This window comes from Chlamydotis macqueenii, chromosome 12 (genome assembly GCF_036417535.1).
Source record: "Chlamydotis macqueenii isolate bChlMac1 chromosome 12, bChlMac1.mat, whole genome shotgun sequence".
Taxonomy (NCBI): domain Eukaryota; kingdom Metazoa; phylum Chordata; class Aves; order Otidiformes; family Otididae; genus Chlamydotis; species Chlamydotis macqueenii.
Genome location: NC_141567.1, coordinates 10821357 through 10849325, shown reverse-complemented (window position 1 = coordinate 10849325; position 27969 = coordinate 10821357). Strand labels below are relative to the sequence as shown.

General features: G+C 46.6%; 1 protein-coding gene, 1 long non-coding RNA gene and 1 other non-coding gene across 4 annotated transcripts; 2 read left to right on the top strand and 1 right to left on the bottom strand.

Moving 5' to 3' along the window:
* Positions 1 to 5363: 5363 nt before the first annotated feature.
* Positions 5364 to 5494, top strand: LOC147599238 (small Cajal body-specific RNA 15). The gene has a single exon (XR_015259960.1).
* Positions 5495 to 5554: 60 nt separating this feature from the next.
* LOC147599237 (uncharacterized) lies at positions 5555 to 8227 on the top strand. The gene is made up of 2 exons (XR_015259913.1): positions 5555 to 5727; positions 6921 to 8227. It is a non-coding gene; the product is annotated as an uncharacterized LOC147599237 (long non-coding RNA).
* A 306-nt stretch (positions 8228 to 8533) lies between these two features.
* On the bottom strand, positions 8534 to 27910 carry FSD2 (fibronectin type III and SPRY domain containing 2). 2 transcript variants are annotated; one of them, XM_010129905.2, is made up of 13 exons: positions 27849 to 27910; positions 25065 to 25849; positions 24889 to 24984; positions 23625 to 23858; positions 22317 to 22339; positions 21200 to 21321; positions 20473 to 20628; positions 19290 to 19424; positions 18295 to 18448; positions 17776 to 17909; positions 15730 to 15862; positions 11837 to 12013; positions 8534 to 9493 (listed from the first exon to the last, which is right to left on the bottom strand). In XM_010129905.2, exons 2-13 carry the CDS (start codon positions 25806 to 25808, stop codon positions 9241 to 9243), a joined length of 2361 nt encoding a protein of 786 aa, XP_010128207.2. In that variant the 5' UTR covers positions 25809 to 25849; positions 27849 to 27910; the 3' UTR covers positions 8534 to 9240. The 2 variants fall into 2 exon arrangements, with proteins under 2 accessions (XP_010128207.2, XP_086613598.1); XM_086757472.1 differs by lacking the exon at positions 27849 to 27910 and adding an exon at positions 27544 to 27565.
* Positions 27911 to 27969: the final 59 nt, after the last annotated feature.

Here is a 27969-nt window from a genome sequence, read left to right as displayed (position 1 = left end):
GGTGTTATATTTTACCTACAGATCCACCTCGTAGATAATTTTGGCTTTCTGCTGGAAGTCTGCCCCAAGACCAGTTGCAAATACACGGTCACGCTATTATAGTCTGTACCCGAAATGCCACAGTGCTGAGCAAAGTTCAGACCTATTCCCACCTCTTCTGATCAGCTGCTCACTGAGCTTAGATTTTCTTCAGTTTGGTACTAGTGCTGTAAGCACAGAGAGCCCCGCCGCACAGGCCTGCTCTTCATAGCTTCGCAACCAAGCTGACTCAGCGTCGGCCAAGATACACCAGCAATACGCTGAAAGCCACTGGGGGACCAAGAGGGCACCACACCACCTAAAAGCTGATGGTTGCTTTTCCATGTGCAGCAAAAGAAAAAAGCAGTATCAATTTCTAATTTAATTAGATCTTTGTATATGTATTTGTATTTTTGTCTGTCTACCCTTTGACCTTTTGGTTTATTTAACTCTTTTTTTTTTTTAAAAGAGACAGATATTAACTCTAGGGTTAATGCAGAGACAGAGGAATGCTAAGCAAGAGAACAGGTTGTAACAATGATGCTGAATTTGAAATTCTCCACCAGGAACAACGATTTTCTCATACGTCTGACGGGCTGTGAGGAAGTCAGACTGCTTCTTAAGTGTCCTTTCCTATATGTCAATACAAGTGATCTCTTTGGACATGCTCTGAAATTTTGGGCTTAATAAATCATTACTGTAGACCACGTGCTTCCATGTATGGGAAGCAACGTGACTTTTTCTCTCTGTTTTTGTGGGGTGTTGGAGAGGAAGAAAGGTCGTTCTCTGTGGGACCTGAAGGAGAAAACTGCAGTTTATAAATCAGGCTTGACCTACCCCAAAGTCAGGCCACTGAAGTCACGGTGAGGCTCTGCAGGAAAAAATGACAGCTAGGCTTTTATCTGTATGCCGTGGCATCACAGGTCAATACTATGACTTATTTCTCTTCTTTAAAGCTTTCATGTCAGAGGAATCAAAGCCCCCTACCTCCCCTTCCCAAATGGCCTCCAGTTAATAATAGCACAAACAGTAGCGAGCCCCGGTTTGAAAGAGGTCTTAATGAGACACTGCTCTTTGATAAGCCATTTCAAGGGCAGGAGGCAAAGTGTTTACTTTGCTTGGAAGAGGAGTCTGATGAGCAATTTGCTTTTCTTTTGCTGAAGCCCAGCAGAGCTTTGTTACCTCCAGAATACGAGGACTGCAGAGGTGGTTTGTGGCTACTGCTCTTTAACCTGTGGCTACTTCTTTGCCTTATGCAAGAATAAAAAGTTCTGAATGAAGCACAGCAGCCTGTCACTGCCTGTGCCAGCTGCCTCTGCGCCGAGCCTTAACAACCATCTGCTCCCCAGCTTTCCCTCCCATGGCTGTTTTTCCTGCCTTTGGCTGTCCTGGGAGGCCCTAAGGAATTGGGAACGCAGTGAAACCTGGGAGTGCAGCTGGCCCGGAGGAGAGAGCGAGGTGCAGCTTCATGAATAACTGAGCCCTCCTGACCGTCCATTGCGCCAGAAAGGAGGAAACACGCACATAAGGCTTCAAGTTGGGCTGGCCAGCCTGACTTGGGGTGGGCCAACCTGTAAGACACAAAATTATTTAGTCTGAGAATATTGAAACTCTCCCAAAGCCTAGGCCCATACTAAGTGGCCAAGCCACTGTCCATCATATTTGAGAAGTTGTGGCAGCCTGGTGAAGTTCCCGCTGACTGGAAAAGAGGAAACATAACCCCCATTTTTAAAAAGGGAAACAAGGAAGACCCAGGGAACTACAGGCCAGTCAGCCTCACCTCTGTGCCTGGCAAGGTCATGGAGCAGATCCTCCGGGAAACCATGCTAAGACGCATGAAAAATAAGGAGGTGATTGGTGACAGCCAACACAGCTTCACTAAGGGCAAATCATGCCTGACCAATGTGGTGGCCTTCTGTGACGGGGTTACAGTGTTGGTGGATAAGGGACGACCAACTGATGTCATCTACTTGGACTTGTGCAAAGCATTTGACACTCTCTCTCACAACGTGCTTGTCTCTAGACTGGAGAGACATGGGTTTGACAGATGGACCACTCAGTGGATAAGGAATTGGTTGGATGGCCGCACTCAGAGAGTGATGGTCAACAGCTCGATGTCCACATGAAGACCAGTGACGAGTGGCATTCCTCATGGGTCCGTGTTGGGCCCGGCCCTATTCAACTCTTTGTTGACAACATGGACAGTGGGACAGAGTGCACCCTCAGCAAGTTTGCTGATGACACCAAGTTGTGTGGTGCACATGGGTCAAGGCAATCCCAAGCACAAATACAGGCTGGGTGGAGAATAGATTGAGAGCAGCCCTGAGAAGGACTTGGGGGTACTGGTGAACAAGAAGTTCAACATGAGCCAGCAATGTGTGCTTGCAGCCCAGAAAGGCAACTGGATCCTGGGCCACATCAAAAGAAGCATGGTCAGCAGGTCGAGGGAGGTGATTCTCCCCCTCTACTCTGCTCTGGTGAGACCCCACCTGCAGTACTGCATCCAGGTGTGGAGCCTCCAATATAAGAAGGACATGGACCAGTTGGAGCGAGTCCAGGGGAGGCCACAAAAATTATAAGAGGGCTGGAGCACCTCTCCTATGAGGACAGGCTGAGAGAGCTGGGGCTGTTCAGCCTGGAGAAGAGAAGGCTTCAGGGAGACCGTATAGCAGCCTTACAGTACCTAAAGGGGGCTGATAGAAAAGATGGGGAGAAACTCTTTAGCAGGACCTGTTGTGATATGATGAGAGGTAATGGTTTTAAAATAGAGGGAGGTAGATTCAGACTGGATATAAGGCAAAAAATTTTTACAATGAGTGGTGGAGCACTGGCACAGGTTGCCCAGAGAGGTGGTGGATGCCCCATCCCTGGAAACATTCAAGGCCAGGTTGGATGGGGCTCTGAGCAACCTGATCTGGTTAGAGATATCCCTGCTCTTTGCAGGAGGGTTGGACTAGATGGCCTTTAAAGGTCCCTTCCAAACTATTCTATGAGTCTATAAATGCACCAGCTGCTTTCCTGGAGGCAGGAAAAGCCAGGCCAAATAAATGATTGCTTTCAGGGCTGCTACTGACTCCTGCTACAAGAAAGCTTTACAAACTCAGATTATAAATGGTGTTCATTTCATCAAGCATTCTGTTACACAGGCCATGAAGTACACTGCACAGGCACAATACATAGCTTTACTCCAGCAGCCCTGGTGCAGCTTTCCGGCCAGCACAGGAGTAGGACAGGGCAGCAGGTGCTGGGGTGACGCTGGGCATTTCCTGACCACGTGCTTTCCAACACCGTAGATGGAACATAAGGAATTTTGTTTAGAGATTGAGAGAAAACTTGAATGTTTCCAACTGGTTGCAAAGTACCTCCAAATAGAGGTACCTGCTACTTTTGGCCGAGCCCAGGCTGGATGGGCGGGTGTGGGCGCAGGTGGATTTGGGCGCTGTGGAGCACCTGCGCTGGAGGCTGTCATTCAGCCCTGCCAGGGCTGTGCCCGGAGCAGGGCCCGGGGGAAAGGAAATGGCTGGCCGGACCCAGCAGCAGGATGTTGTTCACATGCTTAAATCTGCAGGATCAAGCACTTGTTATGGGAAGGAAAGCAGACGGACAAGATAAGCAGGTGTTGCACAAGATGGTGGCGTTTGGGAGAGGACTGCGAGGCAACAAATGAGCGACAGACAGAGCCACCCCTGGAAAAAAACCCTTCCGCTGCCTGGCCGCCGGTCAGGCAGGTGCACTCCATGGTGGACTCGGCTGGGCCAGTCCCCTGTCGTTACTGCAGCCGAGGCGGGCCCTGGGGCCAGCTGGGCCTGCCTGCACTTTCTGTGCTGCCCCACGCCAGCCGCCGCCTCCTCCCGCTGGCTTCCGCCCGCCCCCGCCACTTCCCCCGGGACAGGCGGCAGGAGGGCTGGCGGCCGCCACCGCACTCCCCCGCGCCACGCGTGGCCAGCGGCTGGCGGGGACCGTGCCGGGACAGAGCTCCCGCCCGCGGTAACACACGAGTTGCCTGCCTCCACCCGCGGCTGCCTCTGGGCACGCCCGGCGCCCAACTGTAGGGCCCTGTCCCCGCCCGGCTGCGAGGAACCGCCCGCCGCGCCCGGGCAGGAAGTGGGGCGGGGGCTCAGCGCGGCACCGAGCCTCCGCCCGCAGGAAATGGCGGCGGCACGAGGTGAGGCGGGACGGGAGCCCTTGTGGCGGCGGGGAGCAGGGGGGTCCCCGCGCTCCGGTGTAGCGATTCCACCGCCCTCCCCGTGGCGGGTGCAGGCGAGCGGCGGGAGAGGGGCGGCGCTCGGGAACGGCCTCCTGTGAGGGGTGGCCGGGTTCGCCCTCGCTCCGCTCGCAGGTCGCGTAGAGGCCTCGGCGGCGGGAGGGTAAGCGGCCCCTGCAGCCGGGCCAGAGCGGGTCCCCTGTACCGGGGCTGCCCTCCGAGGCTTGGGTTCCTCACGCCCGGCTCTCTGCCTGCAGCTGTGCTCATGACTCGTGTGTCGCCTTACAGGGCCTGCCGCCGTGATGTGCATGTCGCTTGGAAACCCCCGCGGCCACGGCCGTGCCGGGGCGGGTGGAGCGGCGCTTCCGCCCGCAGCCCGTCCGTTCCCCGGGCCGCAGGTAAGCGCTGCCCGGCCCCTCGCTCCTCGTGCTGCCCGCCGGGCCCCGCTGCCTGCGGGCGGGACGCGGCTGGGGCAGCGTGACCGGCCCTGCCTGAGGAGAAGCTGCCGCGGGTTTGGGTTTATAAGTAGCTTGAGACCCTGCTCTTCGCTGCTGCAGGCTTTCTGGTGTTGTGTTTAGGCCACAGCTTTGCATCTGCAGTAAAACACTTTTATTCACCTTTATTGTTGTGGGATAAGCACCCTCTTGGCAGAGAGTGCAGCCCCTTACAGCCATTTTATGAAGCAGTTCATGGCCTCAGTATACGTAAAGCTTAAAACGTAAGCCTGCTTGGGAGAAGTTTAAGCTGAGGCCAGGGCAGCTGAGTCCAGTGTATACTGGCAAATGAGCACACCAGCGTAAATGCAACAGAGAGAAAATTTTAACAGAAAGTCGTCATTGTGTCTTGGGCAGTCCTGGCACTGTGCGCTGAGTCAATGGAGACTAAGTGCTGAGCTGAATGGGAAGCAGAGACTCACCTTTGTGTGGTCCCTGGCTACTTTGCTGTGCATTGCTAATGAGTAATACTGGTTACTGTTAGAAAATAGAAGCAGGTGATTACAAAGATACAGCTGAATTTCAGGGCAGGAACAGAGAATTGCCTTCCAGGCCAGACAGGCAGGTTGAGTGGTTAGGCTCTGCAGTCTTCTTTAGAAGAGCAGTCAGTTCCTGAGGCTTCCCAGGAGTTTTTCTCAGAGATTCATCTGGAGGACTAAGAAAGTGGAGCCAGTGACATTATATTGACTCCACTGATACTATCCTCCTAAATTAAATGATGGAAGAACAAGGCCTGCCTGTGAGGTAAAGTCAGGACCTACTTCCTCTACCTACAGCGTTTTAATGGCAATTAGAGGGAGCAAGTCAAAGTCAGGTGTTTCTGTTGAAAATGGTGGGTGTGTTTGGTTTGGCTAGAACACATTAAAACGTATTTCATGACTGTTGTGTTTCCTGTTGTTGTATTTTTGACATTGTTTCATCTGTGTGTTTTTGCTCACAGGCCCGTGGGTGCCTTTGTTCCTGGCTCCAGGTCTGGGTGAGGAGGGACACTGGACGTGCTGAAGAATTGTGGTAACCAGTTTGGAAACTGCCATAGATGGTTTGTGTAAACCTGTCTGGTAACCCGTGCGGTCTTGTGAAAGGGCTTCGTGTGATGCCCTCCAGTGGCAACAACGTGTACTGGTATTTATCAGTATATCAAGAGGGAACAGAAGGGAATTGGAAAAAGTGATCCTTTTTGCCCACCCTAAAGGGGTTTGAAGGTGAAGGGTGTTTGGGCAGCCCTGGCAAAGTCCCTAGTTAGCTGCTGGGTGAGGTGCGGTTGGGGGTGTCCCATCCTTTGGTGGTTCCTGGTGCTGCAAGCTCTGCAGGGATGCATGGGTCACTGCTGCAAACCAGTGCAACCTGTGGGATTCAGGTGCCCAATACCAGAGCTTTAAGCATGAGCTCCTATGCTTCACAGAAGGTGAACTTTGGTGTGTGCCAGTAAGTGCACATAGTGAAAAGGAACAGGAAGAAAAACACTAACAGGTACCAGGAATAATGTGTCTTGCAGCATATAACTCACTGTCAGAGACAAGGACAACTTGTTTTTAACTGACTTGTCCTTTCATGTGATCTAATTCAGCAGTGAGCCTGTAGACAGGCCAGAGATGAGAACTGGTTTTGCCTCATCTGAGACACCTTTCAATGCAAATAAATAGCTCTCAGATTGACAGCTCAACACAGTTCTCCAAGATGAGTGTTACATCTAGGATTCCAGATAAACCGAATACACTTGGTGTTAGTCTGCTCGGAGTACTCTGTAGGACCTGTTAGTGCCCTTTAGCTTCAGTAGGAGACTGCCCTTTTACTGTCAGAGACAGCTTCCAGTTCTGTACAGGTTTTGGCCCTGACTCAGGAGTCTCAGAGAGGTATTGCACTTCCCCCTGTCTGGGGGACTTGCACAGAAAGATGAGGTTGAGGTGAACCTCCAGCTTGAGTGCCGTCCTGGTCTGATCAACAGACCCTGTAGTGGCAGTGGTGGCCTCCCTGTAAAGGATTTACATAAAGGTAATTCACAGTGACAGCTGATTTTAAAAAATTCAGGTTGTTCGTGCCTTTGCTGTATAAATATTTAAGTGACAGGATTGGAATTCCTAAGGGAGGAAATGCTTGGGTTATTGCTGACAGGTGAAGCTTTTATTAAACAGAAACATGCAAATTCAATTTCCATATTGTTTTTAACCTAGTAGCCAATTATTCCTTATTTGTTCTTTTTTCAGGTAGTTCTGTTGGTGCCATAGCTGGTGTGTACCATGCCTGGGGATGGCCACTGAGTCATATTCTACTGAGCAGGCTGCTCCGTATGCAGCCATCAGGCCTGTATTCTCACAACAGATTCATCAAGCTGGCAGTGTAATGACGGCGCTGTTTGGTGCCCGTAGAGTCCCATTCCAAGGGTGTCCAAGCACCTCACATTTGACTCAGAAAATGTGTCCTTGCAGCAGTCCTGCGAGAGGGTTGTGAAGTGCCGGGGACTCCGAGGGCAGTTTACCAGTTGAAAAATACTTTGGGTTTGGTTCTTTTATAATCTGAGGTGAACAGAACCCTGTTGCCAGGATACAGGTATGGTTTAAACATTTCAGGTGAAAGCTGTTGGTGGGGAGTGGTGGGGCTGTTCACAAGAGAACATCTGCTTTTCATCAGAATCGTTGGGTTCACCAGCAGCCTTTCTGCTTTAAAGGCTTTGTTGGGAGGCTCAGACATCTTCATGCCTCTGCTCTGATACTTGTGTGTTTTACTTTTTCAGATATCTACTTGAAGAGAAGACTCTGGTTCTTGATTTTTGGCAGATAAAGGTAAAATATGTTACAGTGGGTGGAAGTTGGACCCTGAATCAAGGCATAGATTTTTAAGCAAAGAAAAGAAAAAAAAGGTGTTAAAACAACTTGAGTGGCTCTATCTCACCATTTCATTCCCTGGCAGAAGAGCTGTAGGCTTTAGCAGCTGTTCTCTGGTGTGGTCTTGCCAGTGTCAGCAGGGCTCACCTGGCCACCCCCTGCCCTCTGCATTTGCAGTGGTTGCGGGCTGAGTCGCTGTTGCTGGTGAATGCAAGTTGTTGTGCTCGCTGCAAGACATAGCAACTGAAAGTCTCTGGCCTGCCAGAGGTCTGGCAAAGTGACCATCACAACCCTTTCTGCCCTGGAAACCTGAATTCCTGGTAAGCTAAGAAATGACACTGTACTTACACAGCTGAGTGTCGCTAAACCCATCTTCTTTTGAGGCTTGCAAAACAAATAGATATCCAAGAGATGGTACTAATCACTGCTGTAGGGATGTATTCAGCTCCTGTTTTTATGGTTTCTGCAAAGCCTGTTTTGGGGAGACTTTTTTTTTAACCTACTGGGTGAAGAACAGACAAGCACAAGCTTTTGGTACACGGTTCTACGTCAAATCTCTTCAGTTTTGCCAGCCTCTGTTTATTTGTAGGGACCCTGTATATTGTAGAGGCCACTGCCTGTTCCTGACTAGAATGGAAACTTGAACCAATGAGTTTTGTAATGAATGTGCAATAAATCTGTGGAAAAGCTTCTCTGTTAATGACTCTTGATTGAATTCAGGTAGTTTTGACATACATGAATTAGAGGTAGACAGGGCTGCTTGACAGGCGATGCCTGTCTGGTGTCTGGAAAGAAGGACATTTCAGCTGAGTGCTGGGCCAGAGTAGTTCCAGTCCCCACTGGACACTCAAAGCTCTGATGGCACAGCATCAGGGGGGAGTAGTCCTCAGTGCTGAGAGGGAGAACAGATCTGTGAGTGTGGAGGATACACCACAGCTAAAAATGGTGCTTTAGATTTCTCTATAGGGGCAATCAAGCACTGCAAAAGGCCTCAGTTTTGGGTTTTTTTTTGTTGTTTTTTATTTCCCCTGGATGAATGAATGAGAAGCATAGGCATTCTGTAAAAATGTCTTTTAATATTTGAGACTGTAGTGCATGCTTGGGTATTTCAAAAAGCCTCACTGTGTATGGCAGGCGCTAACAGTTCAGACAAAGGGAGGCGTATTTGATTATCTTGTGTCACAGACTTTATGTAGTAACAAGAATACTTGATTGTGAGACCAGCTTCATGGTTGGAGTGTTTTCAGCTTTGTCTAGCAACTGTACAGTGATTATGCCTTTTGCTATTTTTGTTTTTCTTTGAATTTTTAGTTCCTCTGCAGACACAAGAGTGGAATTAATGATTGCTCCGGAACAGGGGAGTTCCCTAGGCATCAAATGGGTACTGGGGGAACTGGTGATCAGCTGTCACTGCTGCTTGGTGGCAGTGTCACCTCTGGAAAGGATGGTGTCCATTTCTAACTGGAGAATTTCTGGGATGCTGATAGATCTTGTGACCATAATGGTTTTCTGCTAAGATCCTGCCTAAGAAGATAGAAACTGTTTTAAAGGGTCAGGCCTGGCAGCTGGTTTGGGCCAGGGTTGCTTTGCTCTCTTTCTTGGGACAGAGCTGGTTTGTAGGGAGCATGATGGAACAGTTAATGCTGAAAGAGGGCATCACTCAATGCAGGTTACATGCAGATGTGCAGCTGCAGAACACAGGTTATGGGAGGGCAGTCCACGGGGGTATTGCAATTCCAGTATGTATCCGCAGGACACCAGGGGTTTCCAAAGCAAAGCAGGGGTGGACGTAATGCTGGAAGTGCGAGTTGAATGCATAAAGGTGCTGAGCAATATCTGCATTGAAAAATGACAGTCTGCAGTTCTCATAGTCCAGCAGGATGCCAATCCTTCTTGGGGGGACAGTAATTCTGACGTCTGGCGTCATCCCGCTGTGCAGAAATTCGTACTTGTGCCTGTAGGGAAGAAACAGACAAAAAACCTGAGGGCACCCTTGCTCTTCTGAAAGGGAAGCACATTGTGCACACAGTATTCAGTGTATGCTTCCCGGGTATTATAATAATTATAATATATATAAAAATTCTAAATCCAGGGCATGCTTCCTGCTTCACAGTCCTATCCCTCCTCTGTGCCCCGTGGTTACTGTCCCTGTCCCAGCCACTTTGCTGAGCAATGGCTGTGTTTGCTGAGGAGCAGTGTGCTCTGCGCCTGCACGCAGCCTTGCCCCGCAGTGCTCAGACCTGCCCGTCTAACCCGTGTAACGGGCCTCTTGCTTCATATCCCAGTCTGGCTGCGAATGGATGAGTGGTGGTTCTTAGATATGGATGCTGTTGCAATATGGGACTTCCCATTTTTTTCCATATCTCTGAGGGCCATGTGGGTAAATTGGAGGGTGCACCCTTGCCACTAGCTTTAGCCTGAGATGGTCCCCTCCTCCATGGCGTAGCTGTGCTCTGTTAGGCCTGTTAGACTTGCCCCAGAACACCACTTGTCATCTGCTCGGCCTTGCCCGTAGATAGCTGTAGGCACTGACATGGAGGGAGTTGGTGAGATGACTCAGTCCTGTCCTTCCAGGCCCTGCCATGCTGCCCGCTTGCTCCCTGAGGGCCTGGTGGTGCTGAGCCCTCTTTGCTGCCAGCCTTACAGGAACTGCTCACACCCACCTTCACAGCAGCAGTGAGGAAGCGTAATCCTTTGGGCAAAGGCTGCCTGACTCACACTGTGGCTAGGCATCCTCCAGACTATGGATGTCATTTTTCAAACCCCACTCTAAATTATGTTTCTGCCTGCTTTTCCTACAGGCCCTCCCTGCTCAGCCAGGGTGGTGTTGATGGGGAAGTTCCAGTCTTCATGCTCATGAGGGTGACATCCTTTAATTGTGATTCCTGGACTGTGGAGGCCAGGAAGGTACTCTGTATGTAAGCAGCTTTGTCATGAGAGTAGCCCTCTTCTTCCCTGTGTAGTCACTGTGAATAAGGCTGAAGTCCTTCAGCAGTTACTCAAACAGCTCTCCCTAGTGTGGGATGCTGCAACCGAAAATACAACACTTATGGGAATGTGTGCCTTTCTGAGCAGAAATGAGAAGATTTATTCAGTTGAAGTGAGTTATCTGGCATTTCATAAGGGCCAGCTTCTTCACTAACCACTTCTTCCACCCACACCTCTCAAACCTGAGAAAATTTCTCTGCAGAAATGGGTATGACAGTGACTCAAGCTGAGCAATGGCCCAGCTCCCTTTTCTCCCTGGAGTCTATGTTCATTGCTCCAGAAGAATGAGAACAAACCTCAATGTACCTCTTAGCTCAACGTAGCAAGGAAATCAAATTACCCTGCCTGCAATGTATGGGAGAGTCATTAGTGGGTTGGGTCTCCCTCACTAAGCAGCATTTCTTGCTGTGTGGGAGGTGAATGCCAGCACTGCTGAGGACTCTGGCTATGCAGCGGGCCAGCTGCTGGGGAGCAGAGAGCAGCAGGCGCCTGGGGAGGAGTACATGCTCCAGCCGCCTGGGCTGCATCTAAAACCTCCCTGCTACCAGCTGGCAGAGGACAGGCAGATTTGGGCCCATGCCATGCCATCCTTACTGTTTACTGACTGCATGCTGGGGACACTCAGGTGGTGTCCAGGCTCCCTGTTCAAGGGGACCCAGCAGCACCCTGGCAACTCTTGCAGGCTGAGCAGTGAGCCATCCAGACAGGCAGTAGGCAATCCTCGGGGGTGTGACGTGTTTTCTTGCTCCTGGATGCTTCACAGGGTGCCCAAATATCACATGGGAGTCAAATACAATGATGCTAATGTAATAGTGTCTGGGGGAGAGCCAGCAGATTCAAGCTGAGGCATAAGGGGAGCTGGCATTTTTGCATGCAGGTGTGGCTGTTAGGTAGTTCCTTAGGTAGGAGAAAGATCAAGAACAGTTGCATACAACTGGGTTTAGCCAGACATGTAGTTTCTAGGTTACATGGATCTATTACTCTCTATCTTCCCACTGGGGTTTTGGTGACCGGAAAGAAGGTCTTTACAGCTAACTTCTGTAATGCTGATTTTTCACAGATTTGTTCCTGCGACTGCCTATTTCAATGTGATAATGTCATTAAGCAGGAGGATTTCCTTAAAGGTTCCAGTATCCTTCCAACACCAGTTCACAGTGCCAATGGTGGAATGTCAGATGTCCCTCATTAAGAGCTTGGTCTGGGCTTTGATATAAAATCTCCCTGGAAGCAGGAGCTCTCTGCTGCTCTGCCTGCAGCTCTACCTGTAGGAGGTGTTCCTGTAGCAGACCCGTAGCCTCCACAGCCCTTACCTCGATGGTGTGATGATATGCCTCATGCACCATGATGAGTTGTTTGCCCCTAGATAACCATGTCTTGGAGTGTTTTCAAAAGCCACACCAATTCTGTACTCTGTATCTTCCTCAACTTCCACCTCCCAGTAATGCTTTCCTGGAAATGGGATCAGACTGCCCAGGATCCCAATACACCTGTGGGAGACAGACAGGAATATGTGCTTTGGCAGGGACACTGCAATGCTATTTACAATGATCAGGTGTGTAATGTACCTGGACATTACATATCAATAAACAAAAGCCACTTTTGCTGTCTCCTTAGCAGTGCAGCATGGATTTTTTACTGCAGTGAAGTCCACGTGCTGAGGACCTGACACCGAACCTGCAGGTTTCTTTGTGAGACCTACCCTGTTTTTACCTGTGGGTAGCTTTGTATAAATGAGTGCCCTGGGCACTTTCAGGAATAGGGAGAACAGCATCCTACGCTGCCTGAGTTTTCTGGGAAAGTTATTACTTGCTAGAAAAGAGAGTGCTCTGGTGCTAGCAGGGGAAAAAGGATGCTTTTGGGTGATGCTGAGGAAGAGGTGCACTCAGCATTCGGAGGGCCTGATGTGTAAGGACAGGCATGCACAGCAAGATAGCTGTGCTCTGTGCTGCCTCCAGCAACCATTTAAGGCAGATGTACAGCTCGTTACAAGTGCATGTAGATGTCTTGGAAATAGCTTAAAGGCTGCTGAAATCTGGATCAGAGACGCTGTGTTGCTGCAGCTTGAGAAGGAAAAGGAATGATGCAAAACGGATGGGTAAACATCTATGAACAAAATATTACCATAGCAATGAGAGTTGCAAAGCCACCAAGGCAAACCTGAGTCAGACTGTAGGAGCTGCTGTGGTTAGAAAGCACATTAGTCTTTCGCAGATCACACGAACTTCAGAAGGAAGAGTTTGCAATGTAATTTCCTTGTAGTATTATGAGTGTTAGTAATTTCAGCTTGGGAGCTTTCTCTTTTTTTCTTTTTTTTTTTTTTTTCTAACTATCTTGACATGAAAGAGGCTTCTGAAAGTTCACAGTGGCATCAAAAACTGAGCCTCAGAGTTCAGAATGAGATGAGTGCCAGCTCTGACTGTTTATGTGAAACATAAAAGCACTTTGTGGAAGTGGGATGAAATCCAATTTAGGCTTATCATGATGACTTTAATGAAGAAAATCTTCTATCTCCTGGCTCTTTCCTATCAAGCCCTCCAGTAGCATTGCATTTCCATGGAGGGATTAAGTTGTGGGCTTGTATTATTCTGTGTCTGCAGATGCCTGTCCTGGTTACATATTGTTCCCATGGTTCTGACTGGAAACATGCATGTTAGCAAGCTAAGTCTCTCATTTCAACGGCAAAGGGCCTAATTCTGTTTTGAAAGTAAAATCTGTAGGCCCAAACAGTACCAGCTCGATCTTTCAGAAAGATATTCATATCCCTCTCCTTTCCTTAGCATTTGCTTTGGCACTTGAGTACCTGTTTAAATTTAGCTCAAGGTGCCCAACGTGTGGAAGCAGGTTTGTATGTAATTGTGGCTGGCTGCACCTGTAATCCTCTTTATGAACTTGCATTAACTTCCAAGTGATGCTTCAGTTCCAAAGAGCAGCTAGAGAGATTTAAATTCACAAAATCAAGGAGAGCTGCTGAAAGCCCCATTAGACACTTCCCAGCATCTATTTAAAAAAAACTAAACAGACCAACTGTGCTGTGAACTACACAAGCCTCTTTCAAAGCAGATGGTCAGGTGCCCAAAGCACCAGTAGGTTTATTTGCCCATTCTGTAGTATTTGCTGTAGTGAACAAGTTTTATATAACATGACTGTTTGGTGGTTTCCATTGGACAGAGTTACATAAAAACAACCGCCAAATCTCCATGTGTGAAAACAAGACCAAGGAAGGATGGGCAGAGCCTCCTGCACATAACGCACAAGGCTCTGTCACCTCAGCAGCTTGTGGAGGAAGGGACAGGAGAGAGGGAGCAACAGCCAGCAGAGAGGAGCAGCTCCTCAAGACTTGAAAGTGTGCAAGTGCTGGATCACTCTAATTAAAACAGAACCTAATAATTATGCCTTTTTTTTTAATCCCACTAGTGCTGTATTAAGAGTATATATATGTTCTGGTTTTGTTAGTGAGGGGGGGCCTAAGGTGGTAGCTTCTGTAGGAAACTGCTAGAAGTCGCTCCCCTTTGTTCAGTGGACTCGGCCGGGCCTAGGGCGGACCTGCTGCTGGCCAAGGCCGAGCCAATTGGTAGCAGAATGTCCCGTGATAACGCCTCTGCGATAACGTATTTAAGTAGGGTAAAACAGGAAAAAGAGGGGGAGAAGATGTGAAGCAGCTGAGCGGGGGGCAGAGAGGGGGAGGCGCGAGCCTCATGGGCCTTGCAGGCCTCACCCTCTGGCCTCCCACCGGGCAGCCGACTGGGCCCAACTCGGCCCGGCCCGGCTGCAAGAAGTGGAGAGGAGATGAGAAGTGAACAAGATGTAAAAAGGATCCTGAGAGGCGTCTGCCAGCCTGTTGTGAGGAACGGCTGCAGACGCCAAGGTCAGTTCAGAAGGAGGGGGAGGAGTAATATGGCTCCTGGCCAAGATTCCTCTGCAACTCGTGGTGAAGACCATGGTGGAGCGGGTTGTCCCCCTGCAGCCCATGGAGGTCCACGGAGGGGCAGAGATCCACCTGCAGCCCGTGGAGGACCCCACGCCAGAGCAGGTGGAGGCCTGAAGGAGGCTGTGGCCCGTGGAGGGCCCGCTGGGACAGCTGTTCTAGAGGGACTGCACCCCGTGGAAGAGATGACCCACGCCGGAGCAGTTTCACGGAGGACTGTGGCCCGTGGGAGGGACCCCACGCTGGAGCAGAGGAGGAATGCGAGGAGTTCTTCCCCCGACGATCATACAGCGGCGTAAAACAACGCGTGATGAACTGACCGCGACCCGCATTCCCTTTTCCCCCCCGTGCCGCTCGGGAGGGGAAGGTAGTAGAGATAATGTTAAGCCCGGGAAGAGGGAGGGGTGGGGGGAGGTTATCTTGTTCCCTGTCTCATTCTCCTGCTAATTTTAGAAAATAAATGAATAGTTTTCCCCAAGTCGAGTCTGTTTTGCCCGTGACGGTAACTTTAAGGATTTCTCCCCGTCCTTATCTCAAACCTTGAGCCGTTTTTCTTATATCATCTCCCCCTGTTCTCTCGGAGGGTGGGGGGAGCGGGAGAGAGACTGCGTAGTCTGGTCCTGATCAGGGCTGAACTACGACAATATAGTTTGATTTTTTTTTTTCTTGTAATATTTTTCTGTGGTTTTTTGGGCTCTGTAAAGAATTAAATGGGAAGAAAGTTCTGGAATTTAATAGAAGTCGGTGCACACATCATGCAAAGGGAGATGTAGTTAGTATGTATTAGTCACCTTAGAAATTCTCAGAAAAGAGCAGCAAGCCACAAGGAGTCTAGTAATGGTGCTCAGGAATGATACCCCAGTGAAACTATGTGGCCTGGATAAATGGGTACAGAGTTTTAGTCTCCAGGGAACTAGGGCTAAAGCCTACCGTTTCAAACTGAATAGTTATCTTAGGAACCCAACTTGAAATACCTTAAAATAAGTCTGGTTTTCTAGAAGATAAGTAATCCATATTTTAAAAGGACCAACAAAGATGTTTGCAGTTGTCTAAAACTGAAGACAACCATAGTCACTTATGCAACAACCAAGGTGGAAAAAACCACTGTACACACATACAGTCTGGAAGTTTTATGTGATTGGTGCCTGGCTTGAAGGTGAGGAGAGCTGCAACACCGGTAAACCTTCTTAGTGGATTTAAATTCAAGGTAGGGGTGTCTTGTGGGTGAAGCAGCCATGAACCACATGCATTAGTTGCAACTGAAATTCTTCTGTATACCTTGTAAAGCTGTTATCGTAGACAGGCAGATCACATTCCGGGTTTTCCAGTTCATCGCAAGCAATTGTAAATCCATCATCTAGAATCGCCAGTAAAGGATGGGCTGTGTCCTCGTTAAGGCAGAAGTAGGTGCCTGCAAGACGGGAATAACAGGAAGGATTACCTGAGGATAACTCCAGCAACTCTTTATGGCATTATGGTTTGCAGCAAGGGTGCCGTGAAACATTGTTTGGATCCACAAAAATATTAACTAGTGCTCTGGAAGGAATCTGTGGCTGACATTGAGAGGACAAGGTTGTCCATTTGGAGTTTTTCAAATAAATGGGTGTTTTACAGCTTAACACTGTTTAGTTACAGCCTTGTGAAAAGCAGAAAAGGGGTCTTAATCTGGTTTTGAATCCAGCCAGGGCCCAAAGCTGCAGGCACTGTGCAGGAAGTAGCTATTCAAAGGTGAGGGGTCCTCCCTGCAATGGACTGTCTCGTTTCAAGTCATCTTCCTCAGAGCTGAAGTGATCTATTTTCAATCACTGAAAGGAGAAGGGCTTAAAGGCCTCTCTGTGGTTTCACTTTTCCACATAAATGCTGGGCACAGTTTGAAGAGAAGGGATCAATCTCTACAAAAGTGCCACACTTTAGCACCTCATCAGATCAGCCCTCAGAGAGGTAAGTCAGCTAAGCCAGCCCAGGGTAAAAGTACTTCGGCCTTTCTCCCTTCAGAGACTTCACAAAGCAGGTCTGACGCACCGCTCTCTGATGAGCAGCCACATGCGTCACAGCTGCTGCTTGTAGCTGGTGTTTGTGTATCCATCCCAGTAAGTCAGGATCAAAGGTCATTCCCAGTGTTGGAGGTGAGGGCTTGCAGCTGACAGATAAATTTGTATCAGCTGTTTGCATAATGCAGACTCAGAGAAGATAAATCTCTCCGTGCTAATCCCAAATGAAATCATTATAATCAAACTGCAAATACAATACAAACAATGACAGGGCAATTACAGGCATGTGCTGCTGAAAAAAAAAAACACATGCTGTGCAAGCAGAATTGGCAATTTCAAATATTGAGTTTGATTTAAGTAGTTGAAGTATACACAAACAATGGTAATGCAATGACAGTCTTCCTCTCCAGGGATTTAAGAACAAACATTTTTCTGTGGTGTCACTGATGTGTAGCAGACAGGTTTCTTACTGAAATGTAGCCTTTTGCAGATTAATGGGTGTGTGGTCAGCTTGCTGAATAAGCACAATTTGCAAATCTCTCACAGAAGGAAAGCGCAGAAGAGAGAGAGGTATGGTGTGAATGCATCTGTGAGTGATATGGGAGGTCTGGGACAGCCCAGTGAAGCTGCAGTGGTGAAGATGAAAACAGGTGTCTACCTGTAAGTCTTTAAAATGAGCTTTGATTAGATGGTTGGGAGGGGAAAGGGCTTTCAAGTTCCCTTTTGGGGGAGAAGGTTAATCCTTGCCCAGTGCGGCACTGAGAGCAGAGATGATAGTGCTATGCCAGTTACCCAAAGCAAAGCTTCCAGCTGAAAGCTGGACTGCCTTTTTCCTGGTGCATAAAGGGAGCCAGCCCTCAAAGCTTCCCCAGCCAAGCTGGAGATGGTCTAATATATACACAGGAAGATTTTGCATATCCAAATGACTCTGGAAAGCGCTGACTGACTGTCTCAACCATACTTTCAAGCAGCAGCATTGTTACAAGGTAATATCTGAAGTAAAGTAAAATCACACTACAAGTTTCTTCATTGGTATGTTAGTACTTGGCAAGCTGGCAACATCCGGGGGCGTTGGGTTGATCTAGTCTTTTAAAATGTTTCCGAAATGAGTAGCTTTCAAGTATCAAATGTACTGGACATAAATAATTTTGAATTACAGAGCTAAAGCAGTGCACTTACTGTTACAAAATGTGTTTCTTTCATTCCTAAAAGGTTACCAGGTGTGTTATTAGATGTAAGAGATTAGGACCTGATCCAGAGGCCATTGAAACCTGCAGGAATCTTTCTGATGAGATAATAGATGCTATAGTGGGCTGCTGGAGCTGTTCCGTACCTGTGGTGTGTATCAGGACGGGTTCACTTCTTTCACTGGAACCACCCAGGTTTAGGGCTCTGACACAGATGCGATAGCTTTGTGTTGGCTGGAGGTGAATTAGGACTTCACAGTTAGGAATCCCAACAATAGATCTACAAAAAAGAAATCAATGGAAAATGATAGGGTAGAGAACAAAGAACCTTTGAGATAATTTTTCTGAACAACAAAGAAGAAATTACATGATCAGCTTCTCTTGTAACACATCAACACCACTTTCCCTTATATAGTTGTCAGTAGTGGGGGTAAGGGATAGTCTGTCACAGACTATGCAGATCTTTACATCTGCTTCTGCCCTTTTCCCTTACCTTGTAGAGTCACTTCCAATTAACATGTTTACAATTAATTTACTAACAGGAAAAGGTGAATAAAGGTGAATTCACTAAAGGGTCATGGGTCCTTTCTTAGGCAGTCTGATGCCACACCACTTGAAACGGTTTCATCTCTACAGGTCATGTAGTCGATAGAACAGTGACTCACTCAGTAACAGTATCGCCATTTTCTTCATTGGTCAGCTTGGACAATTCAACTGTGTAGGAATCAACAGGGTTAATGTCTCGAGATTCCCAGCACACCAGTGCTGCGTTTTCACAGCTTCGGATCTTTTTACTCTTTATGGTAGGTGGTGAAGGAGCTAAAAAGCAGGCAAAAGAACAATTCTAAGCTGTTGCTTGAAGATGTTTGCAACAAACATGCTTTGAAGACTTAAAAAATAGAACAAAGTTGTTTACTAATACTATATAGTTAAAGAAACCTGCTTCCCCAATGGAAAATAAACAGCAGGCAGGGTGATTAACAGTACTATTCAAAGACTTAATTTGGACTATAAAAGTCCCAAGAGAATTAGTGAGAGAAGTAACATAGATAGAGACTGATTACACAACCATTTTCTTTCTATCATTGGTTTTCTCTTTGTCGTAAAGGTGCATCTCTTCTCTGCTCTAAGATGTCAAAGACATCTGGAATGAGTGCTTAAAGGTCTCACTCTGACTTGCTCAATGTGATGTCAGGATTTCTCAAAAGAGAACCAGGATCTGTAATTAATCGTGTTACGGTTCAGCTATCAGGAAGAATTCCTGAAGATAAGCCACGCTAATCAAAATGTACTTGACTGAACTGTAGTTACAAAGGGCAGCATAGCAGGTGAACCCACAAAATATATAAAGGCCAATGAAAGGCGGGCTGTAAAAGGAGTCCACCTGGCAGAACTGGGAGACTTGACCCTTATTCCCAGGTCTCCTACGTGCTTGCATTTAAATAAGCTGTTTTGTCTCCACGCTTCTGTTTCTTCAACTCTAAAGCAGGGACAATTGGCTTGATAGGCTCTCCAAACAGAAGTAGGAAATTCCCATGCAGTCAGTGGACTTACATCAGAAGAAACAAAGCGCCCAGAAAGCCTTACTGGCATAAAATTCAGAGCCGACTGTGAATTGCACTATCAAGGTCACATAGTTATATGAATAAAATATTTTTACCTGTTACATAAACTGCTCTTTCACTTGGTGGACTGGTACCAGAGGCATTTAAAGCACTGACCCAAAATTCATACTGTGTGTTTGGTAACAGATCAGTAATGGTGCAGTATGTTTCTTTGACTTTCAGCGTGTGCTCTGAAATGAAAACAACACAGCATCTACAGTGCCATTACACAGTTACCCACCTGCCTCAGATAATGGGTCCCCAAGGCTACCTCAGATAATGGAGTTGAGGCACATTGTTTTGTGTGCTGAGTTCAAAAGAGCCTTTGATTAGGCTGTTGAACCATGCCTTCCTCTAAGGAGGCATAAATCAGATAACGCATCAGCTTCTGAAGGAGCCACATCACTCAGAGAAAAACAAAACAAATTAAAACAAGACCAGAAAGAACCACCTGTCACTGATTTTTTTCTAAAAAGACCCTGCATGTTCCCACTCCTGGGACACTGTCTGGTCAGCTCATCCCAGCAATGAGACAAGAACTGAAGCTATTTCATACTAATTTCTCATTCTTCATCTTGTATAACTTGGACAGGTTCTGCTTTTCTTTCTAAACTGGCCATTTGGCATTCTACTGTCTTCCACCTTTGCTGGAGAAGTGGCTGGGTGTTTTCAGTAAACGGTTCTGCAAGAATATTATTAGCAAAGGCAGTTTTGTCACAAGGCTGGGTCATTTTAGGACTGTTGTGGTTCTTTTTTTATGCATGTGGGTGATGGGGAGTTACAGCCTATTATTAGCACTGAGATAAATTGTAAAATGACTGTGGGGGTTTCAGTGGGCGTGCTGATAATATGATGATTTGCTCTCTAAAAATACTGTGCTTTGCAGTGGATGCAGCACATGTGTGTCTAACGCAGTGCCCACCCCCCAGGAAAGGAAACGCTGCTGTTGAGACCAGATTCCATCCACTGTCCCCCTCCCACTCCTGGTAGCCCAGCTGTGCCCCATCCTGTCTTTGCTCCTGTGGTGGATCCTGCTGCAGCCGGCAGCATGGCAGACCTGGCAGGGGAAGAGTGACAAAGCCAGGAGCAGGAAATGCGGTGGCAGATATGACAGTTTTGGTGGTAGAGAGAGTGCACAGAAAATGCACTGCTTGCCACCGCAAGTCCAGAGGCACTTTGGAACCAGCTGGTTTTGCCAGGGGAGGGCTGAGGTGTCCCCGTGGGTCCAGGCCTCCTTACCTGCTTGTTCATCACTCTGCCTCTCGTTGCTCACTGGTTTATAGCACAGTTGGTAGCACTCAACAGTGTCATCTGAGAAGAGGCCCCAGCAAACTCTCAGTGAGGTTCCAGTTGCTGCATTGGGAGCCTGGGGATTGATCACAGGGGCACAAGGGGCTGAAGAGGGGAAAACGTGTCAGTTTTTGCATGCATAAGCATGGCATGGTGTTCACAGGCAAACACCTCTCACAAAGGTGAGAGGCATTGCACAAAGCCCAGGCATTGAATAGAGTCATATTCCTCCTACATGGCAAAAAGTTAGGAGCTGACCCTGTAAACAGTTGCAGATAATAATCAGGTCACTGGTGTATGAACTAGTCTTTCTTCGAATCAAAATCAAACCAAGAAAATACACAAGCCTCGGCCTAACCCTTCTCTGTAAACTTGACCTCCGCTGCCTCCTGAGGGCTGCTGTTCCCCAGGAGCTAGTACAGCTGTGCAAGAGCAACATCTGACACTCATGGTGTTCTGGTAATTTTACACTGAAAACAAATGAAAAAAAAAAACCAAAAATAGCTTCCAGTGTCTCTGTATTTATAGGCAAACAAAAAAATCCAGAGGGAAAACTATGGAGAAGCTAATTCTACCCTTGCACCTCTCCTTTAAACGAAATAATGGACTTCTCTTTAATACATATCCTTAATTAAATGTAAATAGGTCTGAAATAATTATCAGATAGGAAGAGTACCTGGAATAGTATTAATGGAGTTCATTAGTTGTTCCACTTCAGAGAAATCTATGATGCGCTCTTCAAAGTCTGGCAGTGTTGAAAGCTCTAAATCCACGTCTGTCTTTAAGAATTCCTCCAGTCTATAATTGTAGGGGGGAAAAAAAAGGTTTAATTGGAAGTACTATGGTGTTGGTGATACCTTTCTATGATACTTATTGGTAAGAGGAAAGGAACAGCAAACTCTAAAATAACAGCTATTTCCTTAAAAGAATGTTTTCATAGTTGTACAAAGCTCAGCCTCCCCATGCCCTTTGCTTGGAGGTACACGGCTATACATCAGATCAGTGCTCAAGATGCCAAACAGCTGGATGCTGATGGGACTGAGGGACCATGTTTTGTGTGCCTGGCTCAAATTTGTGAGCTGGCTGCCGCACACTGCGCTCCCACTGAGTAGGTGAGTGAGATTTCCCCAGCACCCCTCTTTGGGAAGCAAGCTATTAGCTCCATGCCTTTCACTATTTTGAATTTATAAGACTATTACTAATTCAGGACCTCATGGTTCTAAATTTGAAATTTGTAAATTTGAAACTAAGGCATATCTTTTCTCTGTGTTTTCATAAATTATGACAGTCAATTTAAATGGGTTTGTTTTTTTTTTAATGGATTTAGTGTGCCTTAAGATTTCTTCCAACTGCTCCAAGATCTTTCAGTATCTGTTTTGAGCTCCCACAGCTTGACTTTCTACCCCTCTCTTTTAATGCATTAAAAAGCCTGTTACTAATCTATTTAGGGAGCTCGGTTTTAGGCAGATTTGTATCCAGAGCATTTCTTTCAAGATCTTTAGCAATCCTGTTTCTCAGTCACTGAAATTAGTTCCTTATGACTAAGCTGCAAGGAGTGATTTATTCATGCTCCAACTCTCCTTTTGGGTTTTTTAAATCGGCTCAAAACTAGTTTTGAGTGTTAAAGTTCTTATAGCAACTTTTTCTGCTGCAGTTTAAACCAGAAATACTAAAGATTTCAATAGCTTTAGTAGCTTAGATAAAATTTGTGTGCCTGAACTGAGTCCAGAACATGCAAGCATCTCCAATAACAGGTCAAATTAGCAGGAAGAAATCCCAGATTGTGATACTACCTGTCAACCATGGTTACTGCTGCCTGTAGGAAAAAAGAGAGAGAGTGTTAAAGGCAGAAAATATCCATTTCTTGCACTAGTCCAGAGTCAGACATCATCATGCTGTTGACCTGCCTTACCTGAGTTGTCCCAAAAGCAGCTAATTAGCTCTCACCCAGCTCTGAGAACAAAGCCGTGTCTAACTGCCCATTCAAATGGAGAGATCTTGGCTGAATTTACAGTAAGATAACTTGCAGTATCAGGCAGTGACCAATGCCTACCCATCTAGACTCTAGCCTGTATACTTCCTCAGTTCTCCAAAGTGCCAATGGATCCTTCACAAACAGAAACTAACAACAATTGGGGAAAATAGCTTAGTGAAATTATCTGCATTGGAGGGAGTCCGAGCAGTGCCTGTTACTGGAAGACAGATATACAGTCCCTGGAGAAACCTAAGCAGCTGAGAGCTCATGACCAAAAGCTATTCACTTTTTGGTGAATAATGGTTCCTAAGAGTGACATAAAAGTGTTTACCAGCAAAGAAGAAAATAAGGTTATTCCACAGATGCAGAGGAATGGGAAAAGTCAGCTCATATGAAGAACTCAGCAGGCTGGAGTGACACAGCAAGCTGGTCCATTGGAACAGACTGGAGGTATTAGGAGATTTGTTTATTGTTCGGGTCAGAAGTTACTGTGGCTGTGCTATAGAAATGCTCCCACCCACCTGAGTCACAGGACAGTTCAGATTAGAACAATCACTCATCAGCAGTGAAAATTCTCATTTTTTTTTCCAATTATTTTTCTACCCACTAAAGAAAAATAATTTCTTGACACCTCCTCAACAGTGGGATTCATCCATCACTTTGCAGGAGCTCCTGATGTATTTAATTTGGAGCCTCCTGTTCAGCTGAACTTTCCAACAAAATGAGCAAGACAAAGAAGCATCTTCCAAAGTGGTTGCATCAGCCTGCCTGCTGTGAGCCCAGAACAGAGCAAGAGAGCTGAGCCTGCATGAGGCAATGAACACTAAGGGCTTCCAGAGTTTCCCAAGATCAGCTTTATAGAGTGATACCTTCTCTCTGTACCCCAGTGAGAAATCATTGAGTATCCAAGTCACAAACTTCTGCTGCTGCTTCTGCATTTTGGCCCCATTGTATTGCCCCACTAAGTCAATGCCACCATGCCAAGCGCCTGGAGCAGTGACAGCACCATGGACTGGGCACCTCAAATGCTCTCCAGCAATAAAGCCACTTGGGCCTTCCCAGCTGGGGACTACTTGCAAGTAGCAAAGAGTATTTAGAAGGCATCTGGCCAGTTAAAGGTCTTTACCTTCATAAACTTGGCTTTGTCATTTTCCAGGTAAAGCTGCTGGGTTGTGTCTGTCAGCTCCTTGCAGGTATCAAGATGTTTCCCACAACTGACCAGCTGCCCATATAAAGCTTCCAGCTTCTGCCTCTTCTCTTCCCCCAGCGCTTCCAACTGTTCTTCGTACTTCTGAGCAAGCACTTGCACTGCATCGTTGTAATGCACCTCGAAGTTCTGCTCCTGCCTCCCAAAGTTTTCCTGCAAGGCATTTGGGGGTTTGTTCCTTGGTGTCAGGCCTGATCCATAGCTCAGACATAAAAAAATCCTACTTAGGTTGCCCAAAATTCTCGTTGCTAGGGAGGCAGTGCCAATACATAGAAGCTGTAAATTGACTAATCTGCATTTTTAGGGGTTTATTCTAATCATTCATCCCCACTGACGCACAAGAGAGTATTGGATTTGGTTCCGGACATAACAAGAGCATCAGAAATTACAATAAAAATGATTATGCAAGGCTACTGTCTCCAACCTAAGCCCAGAGAGCACAACTAGGGATATATCCTAGCCATAATCTCACAAGTGTTTCCACCAACAGAGTCAAGCACATCCTTCCAGGAGAGAAACCATGGCAACCCAGTGGGATCCATGGATTCATGCGGGGGAGCTGAGCAGCTAATGCTGGTATCCTCACTCACTGCTGGAGAAAGCATTAGGAAGGAAGATTTACGGGGCAGGCAAGGTTTTATTGCCAGCAGCTGCCCACTGCTTAGGCACCGGTGTCGTCCTGTGCCACATTAGCAGAGAAAAGACAGTAGATGCTTTGAGTTACTGCTTCGGTTTGACTTGCTGCCAGCTGGGCCCTTTCCCCCGGGGCCAAGCTGACATCAGGCGAGCAGGAGCACAACCCCTGAAGTGCTGTAGCTCAGCACAGCTGGTCCAAGGGTTTGCCTGTAGCTGGCACTTCTGTAAATAAAACTGAGTGACCCCAAGGCATACAATCTGGATGGACTAGTTAGATCACGGTCCTTGGTCATTTAAAACTAAGACAACCTGAGTGACACTTTATTTCTGAATGCATGTGTCTATGCAAATGCTTCATTTGGTTTACTAGCCCACTTTAAAAAATCATTAGGATTCATTTTCCCAAGTACCTCAGTCCAGGCAAAGCCCAAGATAACTCTGTGCTCTGTTACTGTAATTATTCACCTCATTAATAACTGAGCACTATGACTGTCAAAACTGTTCTAACCCCAGTACCATGAAGTTAGCCCAAGAAAAAATGCCTTACCTCTACAGTGATGAAGATTTCCTCCAAATGACTGGCAAAGTTCTCCATCTGAGCAATCTGCTCTTCCAGCTTGCACATGTTTTTATGAATCTCCGCCTACCAAAACACCCAGCATGATTCTTAGTACATCTGAACACTGTTTTAGAGGCATTGCAGTATACTTGTATTACTCTTACCTTCTCGCTTTCCACGGCACTGGGGAGCTGAGCCACCTCGTGATCCTTGTGCTCACCAAACAGTTTATCAAAAGCTCGGATTGGCATCTTGCAAGTAGAACAAAAAACATCTGCCATGTCCTCCTCCTCACTGACAGGCTGACTGTTCCACTCATCTGACATGCCGCTGCTGCTCAGCCCCTCTCTGGACCATATATGGTGGTCAGCCTCGTCTTCTGCCCTGGCTTTGCTCTGATCTTCATCTTGAAAAGCCTCAACAGAGAGTCCCTGTTGCTTTGTGCTTTGACTTTGATCTTTCACTGGAGAGCTGGGTTTTGACACATTATATACGGAGCCTTGTGATCCTGCTTTTTCTGTGCGAGCAGGTTGCCATCTGCTCTCCACCGTCTCCAGATGTCCTCCAAGAAGCTCAAGCTCTTTTTCTTTATCCTCATCAAGTCCATACATCTTAGCCAACTCTGCAACCTCCTTTTCCAAGTCATATCCAGCTTCTTGTGAGCGCTGAATTTTTTTGCTACTCAATGCAGATTCCCTTCTCATATCCCCCAGAGATCTGTCTCCTTGACTAGATAGCTCTTCAGGAAAGATATCAAACCTCTCCTTTGATCCATAAAGATCCATGTGATAAAATATCAAGCCTTCAGCCTCAGTCTCACTAGACTCTGGGAGTGGTGGGGAAACTGAACGATCGGGCAACTGGTCACTAGTTTCATACTCTCTTGCGCTGCCAGATCTGGATGACATTGGTATCCTCAGTGAGGCTTTTGAGATGACGAGTCTCAATGCTGTAAAAGATAAGAAAGATCCTTAGCTACATACTTAGATATCAAGCATAAATTTTCCTTGCTTAGAAATACGTAGATGGAACAGGTTTGGCTGAGGACTGCCCAGGGCCTGGAGGTAGGCACGGGAAAGACCAAAGCCAGTAGCTTCACTTCTTAAGTGAAGCTTCTGAAGTGAAGCCACAGGAAGCTTTTTTTTTCCCCTCACCTCTGTGCAAAGCACAGCAGAGAGCTGTCTCTGGTGTGCATCCTATGTTTTCTGAGTGGCTCATCTGTGACCCTGATGCCTGATTTCCAAACTGTGGAGTAGTCCTGTCCTCAGCTCAACACTGCGACTGTGCTTCAGGCACACTCAGTGCTGTTCTGTGCAATTGGAGATGGCCTGGTTTGAAGTCTGCTCATCCTATGGCTGCTGTCAAGCGCTCTTTCTGAACTGTCAGTCAGGCACACTGTAGGATGCCCTCTCTTGTGACCACTGATGCCACATAACACACTAAAAATGCCCTGAAAAATCCTGTTCTATATTTTTCAAGTTGCCATTCTTGATGCTGAAACCTGAGGTTTCTCTTAACAGTATTCTCAGCCCAAATCTCAGGTCCTTTCTATAAAATAAGAAAAAAATCACTGCCCTTTGAGGGTTCTCAGATGCTCTGAATATACATATTTTAACATAAATGAAGCTCAGAAAAAAAGATCAAAGATCGTCTCCATGAGAAAGCACACAGTAACTAGGAAGCAAGGTCATTGACCCCTGAATGGAGAGAAGTCCGCTCTGGCCTGGTGCTTGGCCACTTTGTCCATTCTGTGCAATGAGGGAGGTCTGAAAAGAGCACATGGATGCAAAATGCAAAGCTGTATGATAAAGCAGATGCACATGGGACAGCGTTAAAGGTGCAAAGGCAATTTTAATACTGACTTCCCAAGCCCACTCTTTGCAACCAGCCCGTATCAACAACCCCACATGAAATAACGCTAGTACAGAGACAGCACTTGGTTAGAGTGAAACGTCCCACAGCACTCCACTGTTCAACAGCACATACAAAATCAGGGCTATAAAACTACTCAGGTCCATTTTCTCAGCAGTTTACTACTATAATCAGAAGAGTTCATGGAAAGATTTCAGCTGAATATTAATGAATCTATAGTTACATCTAGTCCTAGCTCAGTGAAGCATAAGAAAGCTTTAAAATCACTTTCTCACAGAAAAAAAAAAAGCCAAAAGGTCAGTCAGACATCGAGGTTATCAAGAGCTTCTGCAGAAGCTTTCACACAGGCTTTGCTTTCAGACTACTTTTTATGGTCTTTGCAATTTTGAGTACTTGCCATCACGTCAAAATTTATTTCATCAGTATTTTACTAATATCCCTGAGGATTACTTAGCTAACAAAGTCAACACAGCCAGTAACTTATTAGAAAGCAACTTCTCAAATCGGTGAAAAATGCTAAGAAACTTCCCACTCTCTGGTTTTATATCAATGACTGAAAACAGTCCAGCCCACTGGATCTGTAAGAAAACACACATAGAAGTTCACCGTTTGTTTTCTGGCACTGCAGACATGGGTGTGGATTGCACAGCTAGCAATATCTTACTATAGACAAAAATACTCAAGTTAGGCAGAAATACTATTTATGCTAAAGGCAATAAAATAAATCATGCAAATTCTAACATATTAAACAGAGAAAAGGTCTACACATACCAGGAAATGTCATCCAGCTCCTGCAAAGACTTTTTTCCCCATAATTATGACAATAAGACTTGCTTTAGAAGCTACTACTAACTAGAAAAGTGAATTAATAAGTATTTCTCCTACCAAAATGAAATTAAATTACATAAATTAAAATCGGCGTAATTAAGCTCGTCTGGTACCCTGCTGCCTAAACAAGATTTTCACATGATTGCTCAGTGTTTGCTCAGTTTACAGGCACAGATACAATTACAGTGAAGAATGTTTAAGTCCGTGACCATTAATTATTGAAAATATATAACAAAGAATGTTACTACCTAAAGACTTGCCTTCTATCTTAAGACGTCATAAATTCTTCTGATAGCTCAGATGGCATCAAACTTCATATTTATTTCCCCTAGTAAAAAGTAATTCACACGAAAGCAATTCCCTGCCACT

What these genes read in the sequence shown, in the direction of transcription:
- FSD2 (XM_086757472.1), bottom strand. An exon ending in ACAAAGCCAAGTTTATGAAG is followed by an intron (nt 22,340 to 23,624) that starts GTAAAGACCTTT and finishes TTTTTCCTACAG; the next exon opens with GCAGCAGTAACCATGGTTGA. An exon ending in TACGATAACAGCTTTACAAG is followed by an intron (nt 12,014 to 15,729) that starts GTATACAGAAGA and finishes TGTCTCCCACAG; the next exon opens with GTGTATTGGGATCCTGGGCA.